Here is a 25,430-nt window from a genome sequence, read left to right on the forward strand (position 1 = left end):
CTCTTGTGAGCTTTTAGCCATGTTAGAATGTTGTTACCTCATCAAAAACATACTTGGAGTTGTGTTTTGTTTTTTTCACACATTTGAGCAATCATGCATTATTAGTCTGTCTACATCTCCAAAGCTGAAAATGCTCTATTCTATTTGAGAGAAAAACTGCCTAAATATGCAGTGTTTTTGTTAAATGTGTGAATGAAACAAAATGCAACTCCAGGTGTGTATGATAAGGAAACATTATAACATAAATCAGAAAATAGCGTAATATGAGGCTTATACATATTATTGGCCTATAGAATGCTGTGATGTCATTTGAAACCCAGCAATACACAAATACTAGTCCTGATACTTAAATAATTCATGAGCATTGGACATTAGACAGTCTATCTATATTAGAACTAGCTTGAGACCACATGGTAATATTACAGATGGCGTTATTTAGTGTCAAAAATTCTAATATCTAAAAAAGTGTGTTTTTGTTATGTTTTGTTTTTATGGTATCGGGTATTACACCTTTTCCTTAGTGTTGTTATGATAATAAAATGCCAAACTCTAAACTAATACTATTTGCTCTGTATTCATAATCATTTTGAACAGTTTTTAATGTGAAATGTGTTACTGCGCTGATGCATTCTCATTACAATGAGCAAACAAAATGAAATTAATACACAAAAGATGGACATGCAGTGGGAATTTTGTTTGAAAATAATTAAACGAAAATAAAATAAAATTGTATTTGATACATTTCAGGTGATGGTCGGTGTAACCATTAAATATGACTGTATATCCATTACAGTCACCTGATGCCATAGTTCATGAACGCTTCAAACTAGTGATGGTCTCAACGAGCTGAGGCACCGATACAAGCAACATGCGCTGAAAGCAATGCCTCAGCCGAGCTGTGTCACTGAGCATATTGTTTTAAGAAAAGTCACATGACCGACACAGTGACTGTGTCGTATTGTATCACATTGTATCACATGTCATTGAGGTGCCAGTTCTACATCAGGAAGTCCAGCACAGATCGAGGCACTTGTTGCTAGGATGTCGTTCGTCACTATGGACCCTCAAAGAACGAGAAAGTTTTCTTCCATATGGGATCATATTGATCTCATAACACCTAATTTATATTCCATTCCCGTTTCCACGGCAGACAAAGTCTTTTATATATATTTTTATGACCCGCAGGTGAAATGTTGTTAGTGCTCAATGGAGATGTCCTATACAACCTGAAACACATCATCAATGCTAGGGCATTATAGAAAATAAAAAAATACACCAGGAATGGACACTGGTGGATTAGTATTTTGTAATCAGTCACTAATTATTATGGAGGCTAATAATAATCTAAATCAAACAAATTTCCTTTTCACTTCAAGCTTCTAGAAAAGAGGCCCTTAATCGATGCATTGTAAATATTATAATAAAAGATTGCCAACCTTTAAACTTCGTTGAGGATGACGGATTCAGGGAGATGCTGCAGACCCTTGAGCCATCATACGCAATACCTACCAGGAAGGTACTGTATATGTCAGAAACTGCACTTAACATTAACAGTTTGAATTATTATTATTACTGTTTGAAGAAATGTTTTTTTTTTTTTTTTTCTGTTTTATGGGTTCTAAAGGAAATGGTATCTAAAATATATCAAACAAAAACCCTAAACATAAAAGAAAAATTTCACTCCACCAATGCAGTCAGCCTTACAGCTGATATGTGGACTTCAGCAAACATGGAGGCCTATTTGGCTGTGACTGGCCACTTTGATGATATTGAAAATAAAATGTGCACCACTGTGCTGGGAGTTAAATACTTTCCCCAGAGCCACACAGCAGAGAATATTGTTAGGTAGGTTTATTGAAAATATTCAGTACGGTATGTGTTGGTGTCATGTAAGAACTTGTTTTTTTGTTGTTTTTTTTAGGTCACACAACATCTGATTGACAGCTGGGCCATTGCAGGAAAGGTTGAACACTTTGTGACTGATGCTGGTGCAAATGATAGCAACAGCGAGACTATTAAAAATTGTGTATAGTCTTTGCATTGCACACACTTTAAATTTGTTAAAAATCTTGCGATCAAGTGTCAGACCTAACTGATATCCAAAATAAAACAAAAAAAAATTGTCAGTCATTTTTGTTCCAGCACTGTTGCCAAGGAAAAGCTGTGTCAAGTGCAACAGCAAATAGAAAGACCACTTTTGAAGATAATAAATGAAGTTCCAACATGCTGGAACAGCACTTAACAAATGCTGTCAAGAGTAGTAAGCCAAAAAGAGCCTGTTTGGGTGAGTCTGGCATCCTTAAAAACACCAATGCCTGCACTTACTGATGAGGAGCACGACATCATTGCAGAAGTCCTGGTTGTGCTTGTCCCTTTTAATTCTGCTACTGTGGAGCTTTCAGAGGAGAAGCGAGCGAGTGGAAGTAAAACAATGCGAATGCTGGAAATGCTTCACCATACAATGCAAAATGTGCTCCATCTTTGCAAACATCGGTTGGAAAAAAATTGTGTCAGGAACTGGACAAAAGAGTCATGGAAACCTCAAACAGTTATGAATCTTCTGGCCATCTGTCTCTGGCAACCTTGCTGGACCCAAGGTACAAAGCGCTTGTTTTTTGTTTTTTTTTTTTTAAATGGGAACAAGATAAATGAAGCAGTGAAGCGACTAAAATCTGAATGTGCTGCAGAGATGAGAATTTCTGAGCCGCCTTCAACACCACAGGAAGATCAGCCTGGCCCCTCATCTCATTTGCCAGCATCTTTTAGTTCAGGTATGTATTTATTTATTCAAAATGTATTTGTTGATATTTAGGATTTACATTTTATGCAAATCATGTCATGTTTTGTAGACAACCTGTGGCAACAACTAGACATGGAGGTGTCTCAGAGTAGAAGAAACACAAGTTTTATGGCTGATGCTATAATAGAAGTTCAAAGATACCTGTCAGGAGCACACATTCCCAGAACTGAAGACTCACTGGAATATTGGAATTTGGAATATTCTCAAAAAAAAAGACCTACCCACACTTATACTTATTCAAACTGTTCAAAAAATATTTGTGTACTCCTGCCTCATCAGTTCCTAGTGAACGAATTTTCTCTAAATCTGGAGAAATTGTTTCCAAGAGGAGAAATCAATAGCAAACAACGAAGTTAAAGACCTGGATAACTGAGGGTCCACACCACATGTGTCAAACTTCATGGCACCAGCTCTGTGGACATATATGTATAGCAGATATATAACATATAGCATATAGCCCTGGTCACAAGAAGGCGGACTCCGGTCCGGATCCGGACGAAGACGCGATCCAATCTGGACCCGAGCTTTTTTAGCCTATATCTGGTGAATTTCAAAGTTTATAATGCGCGCATTATCTAACCATCTTGCGCAGCATATTGCCTTCGCCGCGGTAGAAAGCGGAGTCTCCTCCGAACGGGGCGGAGTGATATGGTAAAGTTTTTAAGAGCCACACACGGTGCGGCTCAGCCAATGAGATCAGCGTATTTGGGAAAGGTGCCATAATCTATTTTTAGACGTGCAGATTCACACACAGGCCGTGTCCCAATTCGCCAAATGCACCTTTTGAAGGGTCCCTTTGAAGTACTCTTCAAAGTGTAGTTTGAAGGTTCCGGTCGAGAATCTGCCCTCCTCAGTGTAGCCGCCATCTTGCTGAAGTGGGACAGGCCTACACCACGGACCGCACTTCCGCGCTGTCTTTGAACGTACGTTACATAGCTTACGTTACGCCTACAAAAGGTGACGGCTGGTGATTAATTAGCAATACGCCGTTGGATGTGTGAGCATAGCTGTAAAATGGACAGTACATTAATGATCTTTTTATTTTCATTTGTCATAGTTTAATAGAAGAAGAGTTAAGGCGTCGTCGTCGCAGGCGTTCAGTTCTTTTTAGATTGAATGAAGTAAGTAATTCATGTTTTCTGTGGAATATCAATAGGTAAATCTAAGGTTCCAGGTGATTGTTTTCCCATTTGTAGCTACTTAAACGAAATATACCTTCTTAATACGTTATAACAGAGACAGAGGTAACCAATATATTTTTCACATTCATAGTTTATAAAGCAGAGTTTATAAACCACTTATTATTTGTACAAAGTGGGATGTTGTGTGTTTTAATGGTCCAGTATTTGGGGCAGGTATGATATATTCCATGGCTAAATCAGTTTAATACCAGTAGAGGGCGCTGTTTACCTTCTATGCCACGCCAGTTAATTTAATGTTATTATTGTTATTACTGCAATAATAACTTGTCATGAGAATAATGTATTATTTTTATTGTTATTGTCAGGGAATAACTGCACATACCTTTATTGAATATAACTGTTTCTTTCCCCAAACCAGACCCGAAGAATATACTGCAGAGTTAACCTGAGTGTGCCAGTGCTGGAAAGGTTCTTTAATCATGAAGACACACGGCCTGACTTTCGGCTGAGCAGGGAATCCTTGGCAGTGCTAATGTGCCTTCTGGAGCTGGACCGACGGCATGGATGGGGTGCTGAGCTTGAGGTGTTGGTCTTCCTCTTCTGGCTAGCAAGTGGAACGTCATACCGGGTGGTCTCCCGAGTGTTTGGGATACCACGCTCCACTGTCCACCGCATCGTCCACAGGGTCACTGGGGAGGTGGTGGCCCTGCATCACAAAGTCATCCACCTCCCTACCAATGATGACTTTGAGGTAGTGACCCGTGGGTTTGCACGGCTGGCGAGGCACAGGGCCTTCAGGAGAGCAGCTGGGGCAATAGATGGCTGCCATGTAAGAATCAGGCCACCAAGTGGCCCTGATGGTCAGAGCTACAGAAACAGGAAACTGTTTCCTAGTATTATCCTACAGGCTGTCTGTGACAATCAGGGCCGCTTCATAAACACCTACGTGGGGTGGTCTGGTTCTGTCCATGATGCAAGAGTCCTTCCATACAGTCCTCTGTACCATAGAGGACTGTATCCTCCTCCAGGGCAGTTCATCCTCGCAGATGGACTGATGCTGGTGCAAATGTGACTGATGCTGGTGCAAATGATAGCAACAGCGAGACTATTAAAAATCGTGTATAGTCTTTGCATTGCACACACTTTAAATTTGTTAAAAATCTTGCGATCAAGTGTCAGACCTAACTGATATCCAAAATAAAATGAAAAAAAATTGTCAGCCATTTTTGTTCCAGCACTGTTGCCAAGGAAAAGCTGTGTCAAGTGCAACAGCAAATGGAAAGACCACTTTTGAAGATAATAAATTAAGTTCCAACATGCTGGAACAGCACTTAACAAATGCTGTCAAGAGTAGTAAGTAAAAAAGAGCCTGTTTGGGTGAGTCTGGCATCCTTAAAAACACCAATGCCTGCACTTACTGATGAGGAGCACGACATCATTGCAGAAGTCCTGTTACCTAGCATGGTTCTGTCCATGATGCAAGAGTCCTTCCATACAGTCCTCTGTACCATAGAGGACTGTATCCTCCTCCAGGGCAGTTCATCCTCGCAGATGGAGGGTACCCCTGTCTCCAGCGTCCACTCCCCCTCATCACTCCCTACAAGAGGCCTGTGCAAGGTGTGGGAGCCCAGCGCTTCAATTATCATAATTCCAAGGCACGTTCAATTATTGAGCGTGCCTTTGGAATGATGAAAACAAGATTCAGGGCAATCTTTTTTCATGCTCTGGAGGTCCATCACACCTTTGCACCACATGTAAGTGAAATGTTAAATATCATGAAATATGTGATTATGAAAGATTAAATCATATTTTATTGTCATAGGTCATCACTGCCTGTGCCGTCCTCCACAACATCTGCCTTGGGGCAGGAGACACTGTGGCCCTAGAGGACGAGCCACAAGAGAATGTAGTGGAAGATGAGGGGAGCAATGAAGTGGAGGCCGTCGCTGGAGCACAGTGGCGGGACCAGCTGTGTGCTGAGGTCTCTGCCCTGGAGGAGGTTCCCATTGAGCATGATTATATCTAGGTATTTACATAATACCACGTTTGAAATTGTTTCAGGGTGATTACATGTAAACACTGTAACTGTAAATAGATGTGATGTAACATGAGCAGTACTATCAATATTCTTTCTGATTCCTTTTAAGTGACATGCCAGTCATCTATGGCCCCAGCCAGCCCTGCAAACCCAGCCCATGAACGATGCGGTGGACAGTGGAGCAGCACCCGGTGTGACAGCCCCACGTACCAGCCAGAAGATGAAGACCTCAATCTCAGCACTCTCAAGTCGGTCCAGGCAGAGAAGGTTTATTAGCACTGCCAAGGTCCCTGGAAGTGTATCTTCATGATTAAAACCTGGCACTGGCACACTCAGGTTTATTCATTTGCACTTTACTTTAGTCTTTAAACTTATTATGTTAATACATTGTAAATAGTACTTTATTTTCCTTTACGACATGTAAGATGAATGTAAATATTTATAAATAAAAACTCATAAATGTTTCAAAATCAAACTTTATTGTTTATCTATTAATTTTTCTAACAACCCAAATAACTTGTCAAAATGCTCCTTCCTCTCCTCCGCATCCCTCTCATAATGTTCTTTTTGCATCTTTAAATCCTCCCTGTACAATTTGACCAATTCACTCTCCCGCTTCCTTTTCCTTCCTTGGCCTCTTCTCCTTGCTTGTGGCTCATCTTCCTCCCGCTGCTGTTGCTGCTGCTCCTGCTCCACCTCCTCCTCCTCCTTCTCTTCCTCTTCCTCCTCCTCCTCCAGCGGCTGTGGCTGTGGTTGCCAGGCAGTACTTGGCCCTGGTGTGTCCTCAGGGATAGAGGCGATGAGGACAGGGGGGTTGATTGAGGCCCTCTGCCCCAACACCTCATCCATGAGGACAAACCAGGGCCAAGTTTCAGCTGTCGCCTTCCCAGCCACACCTTCCCTGCTTTTTGGATACTTGCAGTCCTTTGACAGAATAAATATTAATACAAGACATGTGAAAACAAGATTAACACAATGGTTTATAAGTACAAATGAAAACAGTACACATTCAGATCATGTACATACTTTATATTTCTTCTGTAGGTTTTCCCACTTTTTCTTGGCCTGAAGGGGGGTGACCTTCCCCTCCAGGCCCATCTTCTGCAGTATTGTTCTGAGTGACACACAAAAGCATTGACAATTTACCCAATTATAAATACAGCAGCGTATAATACATTGACAATCAGAAAGTTCTACAACACTGTTACAGATTTCCAAGATTTATTGGAAGCATTTGTTCAGTTACTATGCAGCACATTCTATCATTCCATTTATGTAGTTCATTATGTCTTTTTTTTTATATATTTTTGAGTCTTCTTTGGTAAAGAAGGTAGTTTTGATGATGATCAAATGAATAATTCCCACGTTTTTGTGAGCAACAGTCTACTGAAAAAACAGGTACGTTTAGTTCTCCACTGTGATCTCAGATAAGCATATTCAGGGCCATCAGTGAGCCTCCTCTGTACTTCTGCTCACAGAAGTACAGGTTGTGGATAAGACGGGAATGAAATAGGGAAATCCATCTTAAGTCATTACTATCCACATATGTACAAATGTAAAGGTATTAAATTCGCAGTAAGGGCAACTTTTATGTATTTCTAGGGTCCTTCTTATATTATCTGGGTATACAGTGTTTTAGCACTTACTTCCACGCTTCCTGCGCGGAGAATTTGGCGCCATTGAAGAGGTGCGCATTTTCCCCCCTCAGGTGGATAAAATCCCCCGTCTGCTCGTTTCTCCCTAAAGACAAAAGAATATTCTTAAATAAGGAACAATATTAAACATTACGACTAATACACAAATATACAAGTGTAAGCGATAATTCGCTCATTGTTACAGTTAAATAGCGATTACTGTAAACTCAAATTAACGGGACTTCACTAAGTTGAGTCGCCCCATACAGATCTGAATTTAATTCTAACACTTTCATGTAGCAACAGTTCCATGCTGCACTGTTGAAACAGTTGAATCCACGTGAACCAGTACTTACATTTAAGTGTGTACTGCTGCGTGCTCTCCATTTTCTTCTCTTTTTTGTGTAGCCGCGGTGCATGATGGGATATAAAAGTGCGTGAAGTGTGCACGGATGCACGCTTCGGTTACGTCCGATCTCCATGGAAACGGTCCAAAGGGAAGGGCAGGTTTTGGGCCGCATTCCGTAGGGTGGGTTGAAATGGGACAGCCCTTGTTGCACCGGAACTTACGTAACTGCCCTTCGAATCGCCCTTCCAATGGTGATTCTAAGGCCAGGTGGGCGAATTGGGGCATGGCCACAGACAGCAGCGGCTCAGCTTTACGGGGAGAAGGTATGGCAAGCTCCAAAAAAAGAAAGGTGGAAACGGAAAATAGAACTTTTAAAGAAGAATGGACTGATCAATACTTGTTCATCCTACCAGACGGCAGTACAAAACCCGTGTGTCTCATATGTTCAGAAACTGTCGCTCTCGTAAAAAGCCGCAATGTTAAACGGCACTTTGAAACTAAGCACGGTGCATTTTCACAAACTTATCTGCCCGAATCTGCAATCCGGGCACAAAAAATCAGCGATTTACGTGCTAGATATGATCATTCCACCAGAATCATGGTCAATTCATTCACTGTACAACAGCGAGCTACCGAGTGTTCTCTTCGAGTTGTGTGGATTTTGGGTCAACATAAAAAGCCATTCAGTGACGGAGTAATTGTCAAAAACTGCATGACTGCAGTTGCTGAAACCTTATTTGACAGAAAGCAAAAAGAAGAGACTTGTGAAAAAATAAGTCAAGTCCCACTGTCAGCATCATCAGCTACAAATAAATCTGATGTTCTGGCCCAGCTTGATGAAACCATTCAGAAGTCAGAATGCATAAGTTTAGCAGTAGATGAATCTACTGATATTACAGACAATGCACAGCTTTCAGTTTTTGTAAGATTCTTTAACATAGATGAAAAGAGGATCTGTGAAGATCTGCTGGGACTGGTATCTCTGGAGAACAATACAAGAGGTGAGGATATCTACCTAGCCATAAAGGAGCTTCTAACAAAAAGGGGAATAGACCTGAAAAAAGTATTTTCAATAACTACAGATGGAGCCCCTGCCATGATAGGCAAAGAGAAAGGAGCAGTGGCTAGAATGAAAGAGCAGCACCCTGAACTCATCTCTTATCACTGCATAATACACCAGTCTGTCTTATGTGCCATACTCTCAGATCAGTATGCTGAAGTGATGAACACAATGATGAGAATGATAAACTTCCTCAGAGCATCTTCATCCCTCCAACATCGCCTACTCAGAGAGTTCCTCAGAGAAGTTGAGGCAAATGTGAATGACCTTCTTTTGTACAACAATGTGAGATGGCTCAGCTAAGGCAGGGTTTTGGAGCGCTTTTGGTCACTTCGAAAGGAAATCACAGCTTTCTTAGGGCAGCTGAAGAGCCAAAGAGCAACACAATTTCAGATGTTCTTGGATGACAAAGAAAAAATGGACTGTGTAGCTTTCTTGGTTGATATCACATCAAACCTGAATCAACTTAACTTAAAACTACAAGGCAAAGGCAATTCTGTCTGTGATCTAATGGCAGCTATCAGTGCATTCCAAAGAAAGCTGGAGCTGTTCAGGGAAGACCTGCAGGGAGACTGCACTCACTTCCCAACTGTCAAGGAACAAGTTGAGGGAGAGAAGTCCAGTTTTCAACATTGTGTTGAGAAACTCATTGCCAATTTTGGAAAACGATTTGACAGTTTCAACCTTGGAGAGCAGCTTACTGTCTTCATTCAAAATCCATTCCTTATCACTGACATAAGGAGGTTTTCCAGAGAAGCCAATGACAGTTTCATATGGGCAAATGCAGGACTTCTTCAGATGGAACTTGCAGATCTCCAGTCAAATGTTGTGCTGAAAGAGCAAGTTGGTGAAAGAGATGCTGAATCTTTCTGGATCCACTTAGTTTCAGAGACATCTTTCCCAACACTAAACAAAGTAGCCCTGTACATATTGTGTATGTTTGGTTCAACATACTGCTGTGAAGCTGCTTTCTCCACAATGAACATCATCAAAAACAAATACCGTTCCAGGCTCACCAATGACCACCTTCACATGTGCTTGAGGATGGCTTTAACAGCATTCAGCCCTAGATTTAGAATGCTTGCAAAGCAACAAAGAGCTTACTTCTCTCAGAAAAAGTAAAATGCTTTGTTAGTTCAAATTATTTATCAATGTTCAGTGTTGTGTAGTTTTTGTAACAAGCACTTTTTTAAAATTTTCTTTCACATTCCAGTCAAAAAGCATGTTTTTGTTTTACTTTGAAATAAACATGTAATTTATTTTCATAGTTAAATGCACAACTTAAAAACTGTGTTATCGTTACAGCTGTTAAAATTGGAACTAAAAATAAAACGGAAGCTTCGGACCGTCATTTGTCGACATCAGTAATATTTTATTTGTGACCCCTGGCATATAGCATATATATAGCAGACAAAGCACAATGAACTTCTTCAAGCACAAATCAGGGAATGAATGGACTCTTGGTTCTCAAATATTCCACTTACACCACTTAATTCAGAGGATTCTCAGGACATTATATTTTGAGATGATTTTGCGATAAATATGGCAACCTCTTGATAAAAATGTAATCTTCTGTACATTTCTGCAGTTGTCCATCTAGACCAGGGGTGTCAAATACATTTTCAAGTTACAAATATTCCATGTGCATTTGCCTACATGTAAAAAATATTGCTGTGTAACTGCGTGTCTCCTGATAAAATGAAAATTGTCAGAAAGCACACATTTTCTAAAAAGAAAGTGGATGATGTGCTCATAAACATGGTAAAACACATTTATCTGTGAAAAGCAGGAGTCCATCCCATCCAGTGTCAGCTTCTGAAGACAGGAGACTTGTCTCAGCTCACAGCAGCTTCAACTCTAGTCTGAACGAAATGAGCTGCAGATATCACTGGGTTAGGGTGCTCCATAACAATCATTCTCAGTGGGTGGGCCGGGGACCCAAAGTGGTTTTAAGGACAGTTTAAGTGTTAAAATAACTGCTGTCAAATTGTTTTGATAGTTATTGTTTAGCCTTATGATTAATGTTCTTGAGAATGTTCACGCGCATGTACACAAAGAGAAATTAGGTATTATTTAAGGCTAAGCTTATTAATGAATGTACTGAAAGAATATGATCTTTTATATTTCCCCTTGCAAAGAAACTCCCAGGGTTGATGTACATCTGCATCTGCAGATACTACAAACAAAATCAAATCAAGAATGAAACAAGGTTTGATTCAAAATAAATATAATTTTGAGAATGGAAGAGGCAGTCATCCAGTGCACAGACCATCAGCAGTCCCTTGCAACATTTTATCCATCACAAAATTCTTGACTGGTGTATTACAAGTGAGAACTGTGGACACAGTATATTAACTTTACAGTGAAACAAATGAATGTTCTACAGATACAACAGTTAAGCTTTACAGTGACACACCAAAGTTAGAATCTGCAGCAATGTGGATCTAAGGAAATAGTCACAGCTTACAAATTTCATTAATTTGAGTTGTACTACTCTACTAAAACATAGGTTTAGCTCAGCAGTAACAACAATGAAACAAGATGAGTTGTAGCAGGAGTCTAAGCATGTCTCCTTGCCATTCAGTCGAACCACGACACCTCTTTTGCAGCAAGAGGTTGGGAGAAGAGAAACTAGTGGTACAGTAGCACCTGAATATATCACAATTCAAATAATTTTATGATCATGATGTAAGTTAACAGTGTGCAGAACAAAAACCTTTTAATCATATGAACAGCTAAAAAAAACCTTTATGTACATTGTCACAGTATAAGCTTCTTTCACATTATTAGCTGGAGAACTTGACCTATTGTGCATGCTTTAGGTTAATGGAGAAACATGTAAACTCACACAGAAAGGCCTGGTGACCTGGGAGTCAAGCACAAACTGGAACCTGTGGAAGGGTTAGGTTGGCAAAGTCAAGAGTGTTGATGTTTTTTGGCTTTCTTTATTTTTATTTAACAGCAGCGCCACAAGGGGGCAAAACAACATTTAACCATTTGTTGTAAAAATTACTGTATTACAACACTCCCACTTAATTTTACCATGAGAATTACATATTTTAGACATATATTTTCATTTTGTTTTACACCCCCAAACAATAACAAAAAATACAATACCTGTAACTTCCTGAAAAAATTTGACAGTTTACCTTTTAAGACCTCCTTTTGTAATATATTTGAACAAACAAAAAATTACACCTCTTTAACAATTAACTCAAGACATATTAAAGATATTTAAACTGGACACAGCCCAATTTCTTCTCTAAGATATTCAAACTTTTGTTTTGGTAACGGCTTTGTCAGAATATCTGCCCTCATAGGATCTGTTGAGCAATATTGAAGCTGTATTTGTCCATTTTGAACACATTGATGTATGTAGGGTTAGCCACATCACAATTCTGAGCTAAGATTTCCTACCTATGATCGAGGTCTTCATCTCTGCAGTCAGTGATAACTGGTGTTGGACTTCTTCTGTCACGTCAACTAGACAGCCACCTGGCATGCAGTAAATAGTACATCTCATTTTACATAAAGCATCTCTTCACAAAAGTGATATTGATGTTTTTCTGATACAAGTACAGGTATTGTAATACTTTTGATTTTTGTGGTGTCTCAAATTTACTATACTCTCATTAAGCATAGTTGTCAAAATTTCACAAAGGGCACAGTACAAGTACAGGTATTGTAATACTTTTGATTTTTGTGGTGGAGCTGTATTGGTTTTGTAAGAGGAATCAGTTATTCCACCCTCTCAAACCCAACTGTCCATACAAAATGTTCAAACATGGGAGATTCATAACATCTTTAGACTGTAGACAAGTGAAGGCAGCTGAGGTGTCAACCATCAGGTTCAATGGCAAATCATTCACCTCCACTATAATCATGGGATCTGTTTCCGGTTGTGATGCTACCAGCTGACACTTCCCTGTCGGATTCTCCGGGCACCCCTAGAATCCAGGTTCTGGACCAGCATATGGATTTGCTGGTCCTGAAGACTGTGGAAAAGACCTGCTCGGAATCCTCCTCGGAAGCCTGAGGTTACATTCACAAACGAAATGGCCCAATTGTCCACACCTGTAACAAGCCTCTGAAGAATTTAGTTGACCCTCTATTGACATTTCTCCTTCCTCTCCAGTTTTAAAATTGGTTAAAATTTGTTGGACTGAATGACGGGACTGGAGCGAATGGTTGTTGTAACGATTGATTTACTTGTGGCTGACTTGGCATGATCACAGCTTGCATTTTATCCTTTCACTTACTGTCCACCAGCTACTTCCTTTCCTTTCTGCACTTGCAAGTACTTTTTTTTCTTCACTTGCGAGTACTTTCTTAATCTCAGGGTCATAGCCACCTCTGGCCTCCTCCATTCTGTATTGTTCTTCTCTCATTTCCATTCTCTTACACTTCCAGCACAGTCCTTTCAAAGCCGCTGACTTTTTACTTTTCAGAAATGGGTATAATTCTATTTCATTTCAGTTGTTTGCTGGTCATCATCTTGCGTTTGATCAGAGCCCTCTGCTTTCACCAATGGAAGCTGTACATGTGATTTGCTGGTTTCAGCTGCCTTTTTGTAGATCGTTGAACGTCTTATATGAGAATATGGTTCGTTTATCTCGACTGTCAGCTTTTCTGTTTCTTCATTAGCCCTCTTTACGTTAACGTCAAGTAAAAATGTCCCTTCAGCGGGCCATCTTAGCTCAATTTCTTTCCAGCGTAAATGCCATTTTTTTGATGTCTCAGCGACATTTTCAACTAATGGATACTTCTTTTCTACTACTTCAACTGGATTTATTTTAGAAATTGTCCTATCCATTTTTTGAAAAGAAAAGAAAATTGTCTTGCAGATAGTTGCGAAATAATAACTTGTATTATTTATGTATTCATTCACTATCCAATTTTTTTTATACATTTAATGTCTCATTAATTTCATATTTGTTTATCAACCTTCACTAAAAAACACTACAAATTAAGATTATGTAATTGCATGTATGAACTGTCTCAACTGTTGAATTAGATAAATCACAGTTTAGTTAAACAATGATCCCTCAATCGCAATTATTCATTACTCAACTACAGTTATTGTATTTATCATTAATAGCAGGAATATTGTCTATACAAAAGGGTGGATTGTGTCAGTGTCACTCTAAGACTAAGTTATATAGACTGTGTATGATAGGCAAGCACTCAATATATATTTAAGTATGATCAAAAACCATGTAAATCAATGTGAGGATGTAAGCAAGTCTTTGTGTGATGAAAAAGATTTTGTGGATAAAAACAAGAAACCACTGGCCTTTTCTTTAAATTTTGCGATGTTGAGTCCCGTCTCGGTTTCAGTTGGTTTGGCTCGGCTCTACTGTCTCGCGATATATTAGCCTGGGTGTCATCCGGACTAACCACCAACTGGCCTGGATGGAGCCTGATCTCCGTCTGGATCCGTCACGCTGGCCTCTGACCTTAGCCCGGGGCCTGTTTCACGCTCCCACGGATCATAATAAAGACAACAAAAATGCTATCACATCAAACGTCACATAAATTACAGAAATACCTATCTTATTTCTGATATCAATATCTGTATACAGACATATCTATATTGAATATGTATTATCTATATTTCATATAATTCATCTTACTCCTATTATTATATAATATTACTCTCAACTAATCTCACCATCCTATATACTATTCTCGTACTGAGTGATCAGTCCACTACAAGATTAATTCACTCATGGTGCTGTCCTCTCCTAAACTGGTATCAATAAAATTAAACATCATCAATGGGGTGGTAAAACATCCAAGTGTAAAACACAGTTGTATGCCATGAGATATCACCAGGACATTAAAAAAGAAAGAAGAAAGGTACCACCCAAAAGAGGCAAGGGAGATGGAGAGGGGAGGGGAAGGAAGAGGAGCAACGGGGGAGCAGAAAGAGAGAGAGAGATAGGAGGGGAAGAGATAAGGCAGGAGAAGGTTGCAAAAGGACACACAGGGGTGGGAGGAGCACAGAGAAAGAGGGAGAGAATTGACGGGGGTAGAGACAAGGAAGAAACAGAGAGAAAGAGGGGCAGTCCAGCTGTCCCCCCTTACACACCAACCTCACCCAATACACCCACACACACACACACACACACACACACATAGAGACAAACAACTAACTACTAACAACTAACCCCAATTTAATTGTGACCCGGTGACCCGAGCCTAAACTGCACCAGCATGCGCTTAAACCTCAGTTGCATCTTTATCCATTTTCCTTTAAATACTCGCATGCACAAATGGATCATCTAAATTTAGTGTCAACCAGAAGACCTGGGCCTAAACAGCTGCAAACACGCGTTTCCTTATATACTATCCATTACCATTATCCCAGCTAAAAACAAAATTTGGTTGTTACCCAGCAGACCTGGGCCTAAACAGCTGCAAACACGCATTTTCTTATATACTCATGTGTGCCATTATCTTGACTACTTCACTTGACTATTTTCACTTATTCTTCTTCAACACACAGGCCTATTTACATACATACAACATCAAAACCCCAATACAGTACTGTATTCCCCAATTTAGCAATTTAGATGAATTTTAGGTCATTTACCAAACACCACCAACTAATTTACGGAGCGATATAAATAAAGCTACTGATCCTGCCAACAACGCCAATATTTAATGTAGTTTAATTTACACACAGAGCAGCTCACCTGTAATAGTAGCCCGGTGGTCCGAAGTGGGATGTATTCAGAAATTACCCAAAAGACAAGTTCTGATAGTGTAATGATATTTATTACAAAAACAGAGTATGTGCCAATCGCAGACAGAGTCTGAGTATTCTCTGAGCCAATGTGAGAAAGACCACAAACAAAGAAACTCACCTATATTTACCAGCTACAGAACTATAGAACTATAGGACAGCCCCTTGTCTGTTCAGGTATTTGGCCCCAAAGCTTAACAAAGACCATACAGTGTACCCATACATTACATCCAGTGTGAGATCATTACCTTTGCCCCCTCTGAGCCTAATCCTCTGGGCCTTAACCCTTAACAAAGATGAGAAGAAATTCCTGGACTTGATAACAACTGGCAGGCCAGATAACACACCACTTCTGACGACTTTGGAGCATGCTGAGGTACTCTCTTAGTCACCTGGTCCAGAAGGTGTCGGCAAGAACTTGTACTCTTTTCCACTGGTGTTTGAGCATGTCTGCATTGGTGAAATCTCCAGGTGGAATTGGGATTGCATTTGTCTTTTGAGTTAGCAACATCATAGGAGTCAATCAAAGGTGCATCAGGATCTGAAGAGACGGGCAACAAGGGTCTTGCGTTGGTAATAGCTGTGACTTCAGCCAGCAGTGTTGTCAGGACCTCGTGAGTAAGTAATGGATTGCCTGCTTGTAAGAGCATAGAGTCAAGGATGCGCCGTGTGACTCCCATCATACACTCCCATGTGCCTCCTATGTGAGTGAGGAGGGTTGAACAACCAGGAATGTCTTTGTTCACGTAGAAAGTCATCCACAATTGCATTGAATTCCGCCTAAAGTCATTTTAGTGCCCTGCACACACCAACTTAGTTATGAGTGAGTTTGCTGCTGGATTCTTCTTATTTTTACTTGAGAAGCACCCACAATGTATGAAAGCACAGTTCTGATCACTTATATCAGAGTACTGTGAAGTTGGTGAAAATGAGCTTTTCAGCGCCTGAAAACGCGAATGCATCAATAAAAGATGAAAACGCCTATAACTTTAGTTTGCAAGGTGATAAAACCAAACTTTAAAATGTATGTTGTACAAGTCCCCACGGCCTATTTTGCAAAGCAAGAATTTAGTTGATATCTATTGTGGATTTTTCACAATTCCACTTTTCAAGTTTAGGGTGCCTATGGGAAATTGCACTGAATTCCGCCTCAAGTCATACGAGTGCCCTGCACACACCAACTTAGTCATGAGTGAGTTTGCTGCTGGATTCTACTCATTTTTACTTGAGAAACACCCACAATGTATGAAATCACTTTTCTGATCACTTATATCAGAGTACTGTGAAGCTGGTGAAAAGGAGCTTTTCAGCACCTGAAAATGTGAATGCATCAATAAAAGATGAAAATGCCTATAACTACAGTTTTCAAGTTGATAGAACCGAAGTTTAAAATGTATGTTGTACAAGTCCCCATGCCCTTTTTTGCACAGCAAGAATTGAGTTGATATCTATTGTGGATTTTTCACAATTCCACTTTTCAAGTTCAGGGTGCCTATGGGAAATTGCATTGAATTCCGCCTAAAGTCATATGAGTGCCCTGCACACACCAACTTACTTATGAGTGAGTCTGCTGCTGGATTCTACTCATTTTTACTTGAGAAGCACCCACAATGCAAGAAAGCAGTGTTCTGATCACTTATATCAGAACACTGATACAAGTGAAGTTGGTGAAAAGGAGCTTTTCAGCGCCTGAAATTGCGAATTAATCAATAAAAGATGAAAACGCCTATAACTTTAGTTTGCAAAGTAAATGGTCACATTTTTCTATAGCGCTTTTCCACCTTCAAGGCACTTTACAACAAGGAACCACTCACCCATTCACACACCAGTGTACACAGACTTTCAGATCAGTGGACAAACACTCTACCAACTGAGCTATTGTCACACCAGTCTTTGTCCACTTATCCGAAGGTTGGCGGTTCAAATCCCGCTCTCGACATAAAACATCATTTGTTGAGCGGTCAGATCCACTGATCTATAGGTTGGCGGTGTGATTCTAGCTCACACAGATGAATGCTGTCGTTGTGTCCTTGGGCAAGACACTTAACCCACCTCACCCTCAGTGTCTGCATACACTGGTGTATGAATGTGTGTGTGAATGGGTGAGTGGTTCCTTGTTGTAAAGCGCTTTGAGCGCCTTGAAGGTGGAAAAGCACTATATAAAAATGTGACCATTTACCATTTACTGATTGGTTGAGATGGTTCCTGGGCTGGATTGTCTGAATAATAATGATAAAAACAGTGAAAACCTAATGCCTAAACCAGGAATGTCATAAACAAATTAAAACAACACAGATAATATAGATAAAATTACACTCTTGTTAACAGCATGGACATCCCTATTGCCATACTGAACAAAAAAAAACAAAAACAAACAAACAATGAGAACATACCTCTATTTGCAAAGTTGTTGCCATGGCAACGTCTGACATTTCTCATAGAAATACATGGGTTTTTGTTAACTGGGATGAAAATAATTAGTTTGGCATAGAATATTGAAATTTGGTACACATATTCCTCTCATAATACTGAACAAAAAAGCCAATGAAGACATGCCTGTATTTCCAACCATGCAGGTGTGACAATGTCAGAAATTCTCTCATTGGAATGAATGGAGTAGTATTACGTAGGCGCTAATTTTGGGGGGAGGGTCAATGTAAGTGGGAACAAAAGGCAGGATCTTCACAGTGGCATGTACCCCATGGTCGGAAAGGGGTGGCGAGGGCCTTTATCACTGCTTGCAGTTTTCATTATTATTATTAGACTTCCATCAACTCTTAAATTCCACTTTAACTTCTGCCTTTATTGTTTGACAGGAAGACAACTCAGCTCAGGAATGTAATACAGGAAGTGGTCTATAATTAGACTTCCTTCCCTAAGTGTAAGTACTGCTGGGTTCATTGTCTGTGTAAAAGCAGAAGTCACAAATACCCACTGACAATATACAAAATTCTTTCACAACAATGTTGTCTTGTTTTTTTTTTTTCATTTTAACTCTGGTGTCTGGCTCTTCATGTTTTCATGTATGCAAACATTATGTAATAAAGTAACAGAAATTGTTTCATCGCAAAGTCAGAGTCATATTGCTTGCAGGGAGAACAGAACATTTGCTTAAGATTCCAGCACTGTAGGGATAAATACTGAATAGAATAGAATAGAATAGAATAGAATAGAATAGAATAGAATTTTAATTGGATTGTCTTCTATTCCTCGTTATCTTTTGGCAGTTTTAGTGCAAATTAGTAAAATTTGCAGTGTTCTGGTCAAGCATCCTAAATTCCTCGTCATCTTTTGGCAGTTTTAGTGCAAATTATTTAAATTTGCAGTGTTCTGGTCAAACATCCTAAATCTAAGTTTCTGCTGCCCCCAATGGCCTCTGTAATTTCCAGTAGTTGGTGACCTCACCTGTCAGTCGTTACGACAACCTGATTGCAGTCAGGTTGTTGTAACAACTGATAGGAGGGACCAAAGAGACAGAACTCGGGGGAAGGTTTAACAGTGTTTATTTACAGATTTTACAAAGTGCAATATGATGGTAGATCAATCGGTGAGTTGAGAGCAGAGTGTTTGTTCCAGGGTAGAGCGAGAGTAGCAGAATCTGAGACAAGATGAACAGTACCAGCAGAGGAGAGCAGGGTCGGAGACTCAAGAACTGAGCAGGTCCAGGGAGCAGGAGTCAAAAAGTGAAAAAAAAACATGAACTGAGCCATACGTCACTGGTACAGACAGGTTTGACTTAGGACACATGGAATGTAGGGTGGATACGGAGGGAAGGAGGAAGCTGAAGTTGTATGGCAGACAGGTTAATGATTTTTGTGATCTTAAAATGAAGCTTCAAGAGGGAAAGTGCGCGGCTGAAACCCCGGATGGCAGGCAAACCGAGAGCAGTGGACCCATTCCAGAATCTTTGAGCGGATAGGATCTGGAACAAAAAGAGTACCAGGTGGGCCATTATCTGGATCAGGGTGGGTGCGTTGAGGCTCCCAGACCAGGTCTTCGATCTCCCAGTGGACAGACACACAGGTAGGTGGTATGATGGGCTCTAAAGAGGTGATGGTGTCCTCCTGAGCGAATTGGAGTGAGAGAGCATCTGGTTTGACGTTAAAGGACCCCACGCGATAGGGGAGTATAAAGGTGAACCTGCTAAAGTATTAGTGACCAACGGGCTTGAAGGGAATTAAGGCGTTTAGCCGATTGAATGTAGGATAGGTGATTGAACAGTCTGTAGGGAGAAGTGACTTTAGTGAGGGGTGCGATGACAGGGCTAAAGACCCTGATAACCCGCCTGTAGAAATTGACAAACCCAATAAATCTTTGAAGTTGTTTTCTGTCAGTAGGTGTAGGCCACTCAGTAGCTGCTTTGATCTTTTCTGGATCAGCCTTTACCTGTCCACGCCCCACAATGAACCCCAGGAAATGACCTTATCCATGTGGAACTCACACTTCTTGGTCTCGGCATAAAGTCTATTCTCTTGTTGACGCTGGTGGACCTGCTGGTGTTCCTGTGGGGACTGAGAAAAAATCTGAATGTCGTCAAGGTATACAAAAACAAAACGATTAACAAAGTCCCGAAGAACGTCAAGAGCCTGAAAGACTGCTGGAGGATTGGTTAATCCAAAAGGCATGACAAGGTATTTGAAATGTCCCAAGGGAGTCTTGAAAGCAGTCTTCCATTCGTTCCCCTCCCGTATGCACAGCAGGTGATATGCTTTCTGAAGATCAAGCTTGGCGAAGATGGTGGCTCCGTGGAGTGGCGTAAAGGCGGAGTCCATGAGTGGTAGGGGGTATTTATTTTTAATGGTGATGTTATGTTGTTGAGTCCCCTGTAGTCAGTACATGGTCGTAGTGTTTTATCCTTCTTGGGAACAAAAAAAAACCCCAGTACCCACGGGAGAGGAGGACAGACTGTTCCATAGTCTCCCTTTCTGGTCCGGGCAAGAGGTCTATAGCGCAGTTGTATGGACGGTGGGGAGGAGATCATGGTACTCATCAGGTACGGAGGAGAGATCCAGCTCATCCGGAGGATTTGAGAGAGTTGGCGCACACAGCGGGGGGCAGGGCAGACTGCAAGCAGTTGGCGTGACAAGAGGGGCTCCACTCCGACACCTTTCCCCAAGCCTAGTCAGTGATGGGGTTGTGAGCCACCAGCCTAGGATGAGCGGCGTAGTGAGGGCGGAGATGATATGAAACCGCCTTGCATCGTGGTGGTTGCCAGACAGAACTAGGGTGACGGTCTCAGTTACGTGCGTTACCTTGGCTAGTAATCTGTCGTTGAGTGCTAGGGCTGTGAGGAGTTGTTCAAGAGAATCCAGCCTTACCCCTGACTGCTCGGCCTGTTGGTCCAGAAAATCCTCCTTCACTTCATGAGGGCTAAGGCGGGTAGGTTAATAGAGCAAAAGCACAAAGAAGCGTCAAGTTGAAATCTATTGTTCTTCTCTGGGATGCGTTGCTGACCCATCAGTAGTCCCAGTCCTACTGATGGGCACCTCCTTTTGACCGAACTGGGCAGGTGGCTAAAAAATGTCCCCGTTTGCACAATACAGGCACTCACCCGCCTGGCGGCTCCGTAGTCAAGCGTGCTCGACCCAGCTGCATAGGCTCCTCTGGTGGGGGTGTAACGGAGTGGATCATGGTCTGGATAGGCGAACAGCATCGCTCTCTCTGGCAACTCCGCAAGCGATTGTCAATTCAATTGGCTAGGGAAATCAAAGATCTTAGGTCAGGCTAATCTTCGCGAGGAATCAGTTAGTCTTTTAGCTGTTCACTTAGTCCTTTCTTGAAGATGGCTTTTAGCTTGCTGTCGGTCCAGTCCACCTCTGCAGCCAATGTCCAGAACTCAATGGTATAATCCGCCAAGGACCCGGATCCCTGGACAAGGCTTAATAGGCAGAAAGTGGTGTCAGCCTGATAGTGCGGGTGATCAAATACCATTCTGAATTCTCCCGCAAAATTATCAAGTCATCAGGTCTACACAGTAAATTTTCCAGTGTTAAACCAACACTTAAAGAGTAAAATTTTACACTATTTCCGAATATATATGGTCCTTATCTGTACAGAGTAAGATTTACTCTAGCTTGAGAGTAAAAATTTTCAGTGTCAATTTTACACTTAGAGAGTAAGCTGATGACACTGACCAGTGTTTTCAGAATTTTACTCTAGCGGATTATTTACTCTACACAGAGTTAATAGTACTAAAAGTAGTGTTCATTGTTTACTCTCTTGCAGTGCTAATAATGACACCTATGAGAGTGATTTTAATAACACATACAACATTGTATAGAGTAGAAATTACTCTTTGTAAGGGTCAAATTAAATCGTCACATTTACTCTTGCAAGAGTCAACTTCACTCCTTTTGTAGTGCAAACTACAATTTCCTACTAAATAAATAAAACCACAATTTGAAATATAAATTCAATTTTATTGATGTTAAAACCATTTCAATAAAACATTGACTTAAAATACAAAATCACAGTAAGGTACAATATACTTGGATGAATCCAAGGTTCCATACTTCATTTGAACATCAAATGACTTGTAGTAACACAACTCATTCACTGTAAAAACTTTTCAAACTGTGTGTGGATGCCGTCTGATCTTAAAAGCATAGAAATGTTGGTCAAAATAGACAGTGTCCATCAGTTCACCATAGAAGACAACAGTCTCATTGATCACAGAAATGGCTTTGATCATACAAAACACAGGCATTTCAGAAATTACCTCCATACAAACAATGCTTTCTGGACAATATTCTGTGCCTTGACATTTAACCCACTTAACAGAAAGCACATTTGTTGACAAGTCACACCTCAACTTGGAAGCAATATCTGGACCTTCTATGATCTGACAGAGTGGAATGATCTTTCCTGGACCTAAAGTCCGCTGTTCCTTGGTAAATGACTCCTGGCACAACGCCATACAACTCTGGTGCTTCTTGGCTAAAGTCAGAGTGATGTTTTTGAAGTTTTTTAAAGAGGTTATGTTTGGCTTCATAGCGCATGCACCATAAGTGGAGGATTGGACCAACTTTCCTTATGCTACGGGGATAGTGGAGCATGAAGTGATGCTTTGGAAGGAGATTCTTTGTTGGAAATAAGCGCTTAAAAAGTCTATGATGATCAGCGATTAAATGTTTTAGGTATATTGTCATACTTTTAGAAAGAACAGGAGAAAATATAATGTTGACAATTTGAAGAAGCAAAAGTAGAAGTTCCCAATGCTCATCTCCTGTCTCTATTAAATCCCCGAACAATAGCGGCAAGTTGCGCAGTAAGCACCAAGATTGTATAGCGTTAAGCCCCAAATCATTGCTTCCATCACACAATTTGACTCCTGGTGGACGATTTCGCTGCTGATTGTAACCATAATCAAAAGAATGACAATTAACGCCACAATCTGAGACTTCAGCCAATTCAGTAACTAGTACAGTATGGTCAGTGTGCTTGACATTTAAGTGCTTTCTAAACCCAGAGAAGGAACCAAAGACACGACCACATCCAGTCTCAACACATCTAAGACTGGAAGAAACCCATGAAACAGTTTGATATGCCTAACAAGCAAATTTGAACTCTCAAACTCAGCCCAGCAAACACCGCACTTCATAGAAACACTAATGAAGTAACCTTGCTCTTATTTCTGCAATACGAGGTCTCTCCCTCACCTTGCCAACATCAATATTGTAAACTGTGGACTGTATGAATGTGTACATGTTGCGCAACATGGTGTGGTATGATGTGCCAAACACAAAATGTGCCTTGAACAACTCATCAAAAGCACTTAAAGAAGAGTTAGACATACAAGGGATGGCATTCTTGTCCAGGATAATGAAGTACTGGCTGATCCTGTTCCTTTGGGTGCCAACTGCGAGGAGGTAAGGCTGAGTGCTCAAAGTGATGGTGTCGAGATGTTCTTCAATTCTTGTGCCACTCTAAAAAACATGTAAAAGTTGTTTAGTTTTTTAATAATAACAAAGTTAATCTTTAGACAGGAAATAACATGTAGGTAGCTGCACACTGGTTAACATGATTAGAAACAAACAAAAATATTTTTTTTTTCAATGATGTAAGCCACAATCTGACCAAGAAACCATGCACACCTTCTTGAAGACCACAAGATGTTTTCTGCTCGAGATGCTGACATCTTCCCTTGAGCAGTGGGTGGAAGAAGATGCAGAAGCAGCAAAATAGAAGAAATGTCACTATCCCAGCCTTTCAAAAAAGAAAAAAAAAACCCACAAATTTCCTTAAAAACAGATGTTAGTTTTGAATTGAGTTTTAAATGTCACAGAAGACATTTGCATGTTAAAGAATTTAAAAGTTGGCCAATAATTTACCAAAATCAGCGCCACCAGCATCATCCTTCTGAGGATCTGCAGCCAACAGAAGGTCATCCAGGTTTGTGGTAGATGGAAGTTTTCTGCACTGCTTGATTATCTTCTCCTTGAACATTGTTGGCCAGTTCTCCAGAAGCTTGCCAGATACATCCTCACCAAACATCAGAACAAAATCTTGTTCGATCTGCATTAAGAGAACAGAATAACTCAGGCCTACATGAATTCTCAGCTGATGGCACCTTTTGATTTACCATGAAGCTTAAATTGATCAGATCAGATTTATTTTATCAGTAGATGGCAGATGTGAAACCTGTCCCTGCTCTCACTCCTCCCTCACCTGACCTTTACTCAGGTACACCCTCCACTGGTGTCTGAAATTAGGCATCTAATGATGAATTCAATGGGAATAGGAAAATACATATTTGTCAGCAAAAAAAAAAATAAAAAATAAATAAATTTTATATATATATATATATATATATATATATATATATATATATATATATATATATATATATATATATATATATATAACTTGAAAGCTATCAGTAAAATAGGAATATATGTGTCATTGTAATATGACTTATAATATTAATGGAGCCTAGATAATTGAGTAGACCTATTTTACAGAATTATTTACTGATAAAATATGCACATAATGATGTCTGATATCTAGATATAATTTATTCTTAATTCCAAAAAGTGAATACACATTTGTTAAGCAACCTTTGAATCAGCCATTCTCTTTTTTTGATAATTACCAATCCTGTGACATCTTTGAATCGTGGAAAGTGTGACAGTATGTTGCTTGACAACTGGGAGTCCAGGACCATGCTTCGCCGATAAGCAAAAGTTTGCTTCATTTTCTTCTTTACTGTGTTTTCATCAGCTGAATGTGTCATCAGTGACATGGCTCCTCGACATTCTTTGTCACTCAGAGGTGCCTCTGGAAGATACTGGAACTCCCGTCTGGCAGTTGGTCCTCCCAACAGTGCTTCACCACTTATTCCTTCAGTAGAAGAGGCTAGAACACACAAATAACAATCAAGATAACTGCAAAACAAAAAAGAGTAAATAATATTCTGAAGTTACCTTCAACTGATCTTCTTTCTTGGGCATTGCATCTTTGAATGTATTTAAGCCTCCAAGCCAAGTAGCCACTGTCACTTTTACCGTCATAATAATGCTCCTGGATGTAGCCAAAAAAAAAAAGAAAAAAATATATACTTTTTGCAAATAAAAAGGTAAAAGGTAATTCACTGAAATATACAACTCACATGCCCATTTTCTGAAAAGTGGTCCCAGAGATGGGAGAACAAATTCACAATC

At 40.3% G+C, this 25,430-nt stretch overlaps 1 protein-coding gene across 1 annotated transcript; it reads right to left on the reverse strand.

Moving 5' to 3' along the window:
• Window positions 1-21,516: 21,516 nt before the first annotated feature.
• On the reverse strand, window positions 21,517-25,286 carry LOC117370482 (uncharacterized). Its single transcript, XM_033965920.2, has 5 exons — window positions 25,194-25,286; window positions 24,863-25,125; window positions 24,102-24,285; window positions 23,865-23,976; window positions 21,517-21,703 (listed from the first exon to the last, which is right to left on the reverse strand). The coding sequence occupies exons 2-5, from the start codon at window positions 25,010-25,012 to the stop codon at window positions 21,517-21,519; spliced, it is 633 nt and encodes a 210-aa protein (XP_033821811.2). The 5' UTR covers window positions 25,013-25,125; window positions 25,194-25,286.
• Between the last annotated feature and the right edge of the window lie 144 nt (window positions 25,287-25,430).

The sequence above is a fragment of the Periophthalmus magnuspinnatus genome, chromosome 1 (assembly GCF_009829125.3).
Source record: "Periophthalmus magnuspinnatus isolate fPerMag1 chromosome 1, fPerMag1.2.pri, whole genome shotgun sequence".
Taxonomy (NCBI): Eukaryota; Metazoa; Chordata; class Actinopteri; order Gobiiformes; family Gobiidae; genus Periophthalmus; species Periophthalmus magnuspinnatus.

Bases quoted from the DNA above. Each gene is read 5' to 3' on its own strand.
- LOC117370482 (XM_033965920.2), bottom strand. From the start codon at position 25,012: ATGTCACTGATGACACATTCAGCTGATGAAAACACAGTAAAGAAGAAA. The intron at 24,286-24,862 runs GTAATTATCAAA...CTCTTAATGCAG, and splicing joins TCAAAGATGTCACAGGATTG to ATCGAACAAGATTTTGTTCT. The intron at 23,977-24,101 runs GTAAATTATTGG...CTTTTTTGAAAG, and splicing joins TGCTGGTGGCGCTGATTTTG to GCTGGGATAGTGACATTTCT.